At 35.2% G+C, this 8226-nt stretch overlaps 1 protein-coding gene across 1 annotated transcript in view; it reads left to right on the top strand.

The window, feature by feature from the left end:
• Positions 1-5915, top strand: part of LOC107731544 (atrial natriuretic peptide receptor 1-like) — a 97645-nt gene extending 91730 nt beyond the window's left edge. Inside the window, exons 17-21 of the mRNA XM_016542660.1 lie at positions 383-551; positions 704-772; positions 1184-1358; positions 1505-1603; positions 4772-5915. Coding sequence (XP_016398146.1) covers positions 383-551; positions 704-772; positions 1184-1358; positions 1505-1603; positions 4772-4923 — 664 coding nt within the window. The 3' untranslated portion in view covers positions 4924-5915. The remainder of the gene's footprint in view (positions 1-382; positions 552-703; positions 773-1183; positions 1359-1504; positions 1604-4771) is intronic.
• Positions 5916-8226: the final 2311 nt, after the last annotated feature.

The following is an 8226-nucleotide window of genomic DNA, read 5'->3' as shown; positions in this document are numbered from 1 at the left end:
AGGAACATGTGACACTGAAGACTGGAGTAATGATGCTGAAAATTCAACTTTGCATCACAGGAATAAATTACATTTCAAAATGTATTCAAATAGCAGTTATAAATATATTCAAATAGCAGTTATTTTACATTTTAATAATATTTCGCAATATTACTGTTTAAACTGTATTTTTGATCAAATTAATGCAGCTGTAATGAGCATAAGAGACTTTTTTTAAAAACATTAAAAGATTTAACCGACCCCAAACTTTTGAATAGTGTATGTAAAAAAAATGTGAGGTGTCCAGTTCTGATGCAACATTTGTTTAAAAAATATATATTTTTAAATGGTTGTATGAAATTATTCATACTAAGTTATGTGCACCGATTTTTCAATCGGTGAGCCTGTATCTGATTGTGTGTGTGTGTGTGTGTGTTTTTTGTTTCAGCTCAGTGGCTGAGCAGCTGAAGAGAGGTGAGATGGTGCAGGCAGAAGCCTTTGACTCGGTCACCATCTACTTCAGTGACATTGTGGGCTTCACCGCATTATCAGCCGAAAGCACACCGATGCAGGTCAGAAACCCTCTGTAATGGGGTAATTCAGTAAACACTCCTCAAAGAGACGCACACAAATAATTATAGGCTAATTTTGTACTTTACTGCAACACTCATTGCAGTATTGAGTTAAAATAGATTATCTATTTGTCCATTTGCAACCGCCACAGGTGGTAACACTGCTGAATGATCTCTACACTTGCTTTGATGCAATCATCGACAATTTTGACGTGTACAAGGTAATTCCAAATTCCAGTCATTACATTCACCGCCTGTTCAACAACACAAGTGCTCGATTAGTTTAAAGGGATAGTTCACCCAAAATGAAAGTCTGTCATCATTTACTCACTCTCATGTTGTTCCAAACCTGTATGAGTTTCTTTCTTTTGTTGAAAACAAAAGAAGATATTTTGAAGAATGTTGGCAACCAAACAGTTTCTAGCAGCCATTGACTTCCATTGTATTTTTTCTGTACTCTGGAAGTCAATGGCTACCGTAAACTGTTCAGTTACACACATTCTTCAAAATATTTTCTTTTGTGTTCAGCAGAAGAAAGAAACTAAGATCTATATTTTTAAGTGACTGAGATGTCTCTCACACTCTCTGCCCATCACTGAGCCGAACGATGTGTTTTTGTGTGGCGCCCCCAGGTGGAGACCATCGGTGACGCCTACATGGTGGTGTCGGGCCTTCCTGTGAGGAACGGGAAACTGCACGCACGCGAGATCGCCCGCATGTCTCTGGCTCTGCTGGAGGCCGTTCACTCCTTTCAAATCCGCCACCGACCCAACCAGCAGCTTCGCCTACGCATCGGCATCCACAGCGGTGAGGATCAGGGGTCACGAAAGTGTTTAATAGAGTGCAAGTACAGCACAGAGCGGTCTGGCCTCTCTGAGGACATATCTGTGTGTTGATGGCTGACTAATGGGGAGGTTTGACTGATGGTTATGTGTGTGTTTTCATGTGTCCAGGCCCTGTGTGTGCAGGGGTGGTTGGTTTGAAAATGCCTCGGTATTGTTTGTTTGGCGATACAGTCAACACAGCTTCACGCATGGAATCCAATGGAGAAGGTGAGGTGCCTCCAGACTTTTGAAAGGGTTGTATTCCACGCTTCTATGGCATTTATTTTTCCCTGAAGTCAATTTATAGTGTATATGTATAATGTTAACTGGTTTATTGCACTACGACAGTTGTAATTTACACTACTGTTCAAAGATTTGTTGGTAGAATTTTTTTTAGTTATTTAGAAATAATTCATTTATGCTCAACAAGACTGCATTTATTTGGAAAAAACAGTAAAACAGTAATATTTAGAAATATTATTACAATTTAAAAGAAGTGTTTTCTATTTTAGTATATTTTAAAATGTAATTTATTCATGTGATCAAAGCTGAATTTTCAGCATCATTACTCCAGTCTTCAGTGTCACATGATCCTTCAGAAATCATCCTAATATGCTGATTTTATGCTCAATAAATACTTTTTATTATCTTTATCAGTGCTGAAAACAGTTGTGCTGATTATCTTATTATTATTTTTGAGAAAACCGTAAGGAATGCACGATATATCGGCCACCATATCAGTATCGGTCAATAAATGTAAATTTTTCTGTTATCGTTATCGAACCGATAAGAGAATTTGGCCGATATCTTAGAGCCGATAAATAATTATTTCCTGAAGAGACACTTCAGATGCGCACTGTTCACCACGATCGTTTTTAATTGCTTGAAATATTATTGGAATCACTTCGAAAAGGAAAATACAGTGAACTGCAACATGTGCTGGGCAATTCTGTCATATTATAATGAGATCATTAGCTACTGTAAAATAATGTTTTGGAATCTTTGTTCGCCCGTGGTTTAGCGCGTTGTTAAGGGAAGAGCGCATCCACAATGGATCCACACCTTCATGACTAGCACAGTTAAGTTCGCTTGTGCATTTACAGTCTTTTGTGCAATTGTACGTTGTAATATTGTGTTTATTTTATGCATATAAATCTGATTTATCTCATAGAGAATGCGTTTCGTTAAGCTAATAGAGGGTTAATAGAGCGCTTCAGTTTGCCAGGGATCATATTTAGCTCAGCGCACGCAGCTCAAACCGCAGCGCACAACATTAATAACTATGATTGGGATTGTCATATATATATATATAGCATTATAATGAGAACACTATTATAATAAAACGTTATGAATTATTTCGGTTTGGTTTCCGTGTTTCAGCGCGTTGTTGCGGGAAGAGCCAAAAGCGCATCCACAACAAAGTTACACATTCTAATTAGCACGTTTAACTTAGTTCGAGTTCACTTGTGCATTTGAGTCGTTTTGTACATATATAAGTTGTAATATTATATTTATGTTGTATAAATATCTGATTATATCTGAATATATGATGCATTTCCTTGAGGTAAATAAGCTGGCAGTACTTCAGTTTACCGGTGTTTATTCAGCTCTTCAGCTTCAGCAAACGTAGCTTGGACAGCAATGCACAACATTAATAACTATAATTGGGAATGTCATAAACATAATATTATAAAGAGAATATTACCGTAATAAAAAAAGTTGTGAATTATTTGGGTTTATTTGGCGTGTTTCAGCGCGCTGTTACGGGAAGTGCCAAGAGCGCATCCACAAGTTACACATCTGACTAGCGCGTAACTTCGTTCGAGTTCACTTGTGCATTTGCGTCTTTTTGTCATAAATAAGTTAGAATATTATGTTTATGTTGTATAAAGATCTGATTCTCATGCAGCCTAATTAACCCGCTCACAATGCGCTTCAGTTTACTGGTGTTCATTCAGCTCTTCAGCTACAGCGCACTCAGCTCAAACAGCAATGCTGCTATTTGAAACAGTGGTATTTAAGATACTTCTTTTTCAAAATCATTGATATAGTATTAATAATAACTATCACTTTTATTTGTATCTTATTATTTTCATCAACAATATGGTTTAATTAAAATAATTTAATTATTGTCGGTGCAGAGGTTATTCCGTTTAATTTATCCATGGCACATGATTTTTTTATTTTTTTTTACACGTAAGTAATGTTGTCCAGTAACTTGTTTCCATTATTTAAGCATTAGTTTATTTATTTGTAAGGCTGCTTTATGTTTGATTTATGTTGAAGTGTTTAATGCCTTTTAATGGTGAGACTTTTTTGGTAATCAGGCTCTCAAAAATTATGTAAAAATGTGGATTTAGATTTATCGGCCAACATATCGGTTATCGGCTTTCATATTTAAAGAATTATTGGTTATCGGTACTGGCCAAAATTTTCATATCGGTGCATCCCTAAAAACCGTGATATATATTTTTACAGGATTCTGTGATGAATAGAAAAAAGTTCAAAAGAACAGTATTTATGTTGGAAAATAAATGGCAGTCTCTTGTAACATTATAAATGTCTGCACTTTCACTTTTGATTAGTTTAATGCATCCTTGCTGAATGAAAGTATTCATTTATTTTTTTAAATGTTACTGACCCCAAATGGTAGTTTTGAACAGTAGTGTAGTTATAAATTATCATTTTGTACCCTCTTTCTGACAGATGGAATTGATCAATTTCCCCCCCCCTTTTTTTTACTACTGCATCTTTAACCCTTCTATATGTAAATTATCTCTATTATAATTGGCTAACCTCTTTGCATGTGAAAGCTGCATCTTTTCGATTAATCATCTGAAGTAGTCTGGCATTTATAAATCACTTGAGTGAACTTTGAGTAAAACTGTGCAAGCAGGAATAATAATTTCCATATAAATATAGTATAGTGATATAGTGATAAACAGCAGGATTTAAAGAAACATTTATTTCAGTACAAAATATAAAATGTGACCCTGGAGCGCAAAACCATGTCCTATCCTAACAAACCATACATCAATGGAAAGCTTATTTATTCAGCTTTCATATGATGTATATATCTCAATTTCACAAAATGTACCCTTATGATTGGTTTTGTGGTCCAGGGTCACATATGTATAAAATGCCATACTGGGATTCCTGAAAAGCCTTTATTGTATTGAATATGCACTTCTAGTGTACTTCAAATCTTAAAAGTATATTTAAAGAAAAAAACTTTACATACAGATAATGTAATAATAATGAAATAAAAAGCAACTCAAGTGAACTTAAAGAGAGTTTACTTTTATGGCTATATTTCTTCACACACACACAGGGAGAGAGAAAAGAGCGTGTCTGATTATTTCATAATCTACTGTGCGCTGATTTCTCCTCCATCAGCCCTGAAGATCCATGTTTCAGAGGCCACACGGGCCGTCCTGCAGGAATTCAACTGCTTCCAGCTGGAGCTCAGGGGAGATGTGGAGATGAAGGGAAAGGGACGGATGAGGACATACTGGCTGCTAGGAGAGATCAGCTCCAATAATGCCTAAAAACTGACGGACAAGGAGAAAGAGCAGTGCACCTGAGAGGACAGAACAAAACAAACGCATCTAAACAAGTACTGGGACAGTGTGAAACAGCGGGATGAAAGACGGTTTCTTCAGAAAAAGATCAGACTTACAGTAGAAAGTAATGTTTCAAAACTTGGTTTTGTTCAGCATTCATCTCCCAAAAGCTTCAAGTTATTGCTTCATGGGAATCCAGCTGTGACTTCTTTTGCCAAGTAAACTCAAAAGAAAAAGACTATACTTGAGCAAAATCGTTTAGACAATTGAAAGATGACAGCACATCATCAGATCAGTGAGTGTTGAGCTGAACGGACCTTCTGCTGGTGTGACCGGATCGAGTGTTTACGGGTCTCGTAGGACTTTTGAATTCTGTTTTGTCGTGATAGGTCTTCGTCCAGATTTTTTACAGCAGTCATCAGGAGTCCTCTGGGTCTGTTTGTTGTCATTCATGTTCTTGGTCATGCAGAGACACAGTGCTGTAGTTTTTTTAGCCATGCGAAATGTTCTCGAGTCCTCCTCTGGGATGCAGGTCAGTTCAGATCTCTTCTATCTTCCAAATCCGATCCAGTCAGCAGAGGGTTTTGAACCACAGATGAAAGTTACGCACATAACAGAAATAATAATAAATGGCAAGTGTGATTACGAAAGCATAGAAATGTGCAATGATGGATTTTGTTCTCAGATCTCAAGACCATTTCCCAGCAGAAATCCACATGTATTGATGTTGCAATAGTGTTTCGGATGAAACCAGCACAAGGATGTTCTTGTCTTCATTTAATAGCAGGATTTACTGTCCCCATGAAGTCAACAAGAAACACCAACACTTTTAACTTCCAGAATGTGAGATATTTCCAAATGGAACTTGATTTTATCCATTGGGTTTTAATTTAAGTATTATTAGTGGTTAATATTATTGTGCTCCATTTACGAGATTCCACTCTGATAATACTTTTATTCAGCAAAGATGCATTAAATTGATCAAAAGTGACAAAGACATTGATAATGTTACAAAATATTTCTATTTCAAATAAATGCTGTTCATCAAAGAACCTTGACAAAAAAAATGTGTCATGGTTTCCACAAAAATATTAATCAGCACAACTCTTTTTAACATTAATAATAATAAATGTTTCTTGAGCAGCAAATCAGTATATTAGGAATGATTTCTGAAGTCAAGTCAAGTCAAGTCACCTTTATTTATATAGCGCTTTTAACAATACAGATTGTGTCAAAGCAACTGAACAGCATTAATTAGGAAAATAGTGCGTCAATAATGCAAAATGACAATAGTAAACACTAATGATTTCTGAAGGATCATGTGACACTGACGACTGGAGTAACGATGCTGAAAATTCAGCTTTGCATCACAGGAATAAATTACATTTTAACATATTCAAATAGAAAACATATTTAAAATTGTAATAATATTTCACAATATTACTGTTTTACTGTATTTTTGATCAAATAAATGCAGCTTTGGTGAGCATAAGAGACTTATTAAAAAAAAAAAATTCTTACAGACCCCAAACTTTTGAACAGTAGAGTAGATTATGGCAAAAATACATCTATATCATCACTTCTATATTACCTTATAAAATAACACTGGTAATGATGGAAACAGCAAAATGTGTACTTCCTGTCAAAGCTGCTGCCATGTTATTATTATTTTTTTCTAAAATTCCAAGTTTCTAACCATTATCTGTTCAAAAAAACATGAACAGTAGCTGGAACCTTACAATTATTGTAACTCAACTATGTATTGATATATTTTTATGATGGATTATAAAACAAACTTTAGTTTCTTCAGAATATGGATAAGATCAAGCACAGTTATTTAGTAAATGGGGTCAATTTTGACTCAAGTTTTCAATAAGCATAATGCCTTTGTTAGGTTTGGGTGTTGGAAAGTTGAACCACCGTCAACATTTCTACATGTACACATCACACACCTTTTAATATTAATCTCACAGTGTCTTGAAGATCATGGCAGATTTGTCAGATCTTCATCTTTATTAATATGCACTCAGTTCTGATAACATGAAACTTTCTAACCAACAGCTTCCTGTTGCACGTGTCAAAATCTCAGCTATGCCGAATTGCATCCAGCTTGAAGCAAATGTTAAATCTCATATTTCTTCCCCATTCTGAAAGCTTGCACTGCTCACCTCCCTAAGCTGAGATAATGAGGATGTGGACAGAAACGTTCCCTGTCGTGATGATACCTGCTGAGCCATCGAATCTCACCGGGTCAGAGTCCTCTGGGATGGTTGTTACATTTCAGTACAATCCGAAATCTTTGATCCACTTCCTGTGCTGATGACTGCATACAGTACATCTGAGAGGAAACAGTCCAATGGTTATCTGATGGCATTAAAGGCTTTGTTAATCACGCTGCTCTATATTTGAAATAAACATGAATGTCAATGTAAATAAATGCGATGTTTTTCCACATCATTTATCTTCTGCTGTGACAACTCAACTATCAGTCAAACTGTAGCAATGCAGCACATGGGCGTCCTGTGTCATTAGATCCTGACTGATAATATCAGACTCTGATGTACAGTCTTTAAGAAGCAGCTCTTCTTGCTTTCCTGTTGGGAGGGCATGAATAATGATTGTATTGTTTTATCTGTCTTCTGTGTGTGGTTTGAATAGCTGGGTCTGTGGGGATATTGGTATACATTACTACGAAGACTCTAAGTGAAGTTTAAATTGATTATTGTGTTTTTTTTTATGTTTGAGGGGAGGGGGATTATGTAAAATAAACATATTAAAAACACTGAGCCATCTTCACTAATTCTTGTGTTTTTAATGGTGTACAGTAATGTATTTGTCTCACAAAGTCAGCCTTTTAAAGAATAACGCATCTAAGATGTAAGTGCTGCTATATTAGCACTGTTCAATTATATTGTGGCATAAATTGCCACATGTGTAATTTCTCTTTGCCAAAACAACCTTTACGTTTTCCATTTTTGCAGTTTCATAAATGTATCTTAAATGCTTTACTGTGTAAATATTACTGAAACACCATCCCCTACACACAGAAAATAATTAGAATATTAAAGATCAACATATTTATTTACTGTATATTGAAAATATACAGAATAATATATTGTGCTAATATGTTACAATATATTAAATACTAGGAATTGCTGCTTTTCATATATTGAAAAATATGTGACAATATATTTATTTGTATATTGTAATGTAATGTTGGGAAAATATTGTAATGTGTGTATATATATATATATATATATATATATATATATGTGTGAGCAACTTCAT

The sequence above is a fragment of the Sinocyclocheilus rhinocerous genome, unplaced genomic scaffold, assembly GCF_001515625.1.
Source record: "Sinocyclocheilus rhinocerous isolate Xijiao unplaced genomic scaffold, SAMN03320098_v1.1 scaffold429, whole genome shotgun sequence".
NCBI lineage: Eukaryota > Metazoa > Chordata > Actinopteri > Cypriniformes > Cyprinidae > Sinocyclocheilus > Sinocyclocheilus rhinocerous.
The sequence above is the reverse complement of the archived record's forward strand: the minus strand, read 5'-3'. Positions and strand labels throughout refer to the sequence as shown.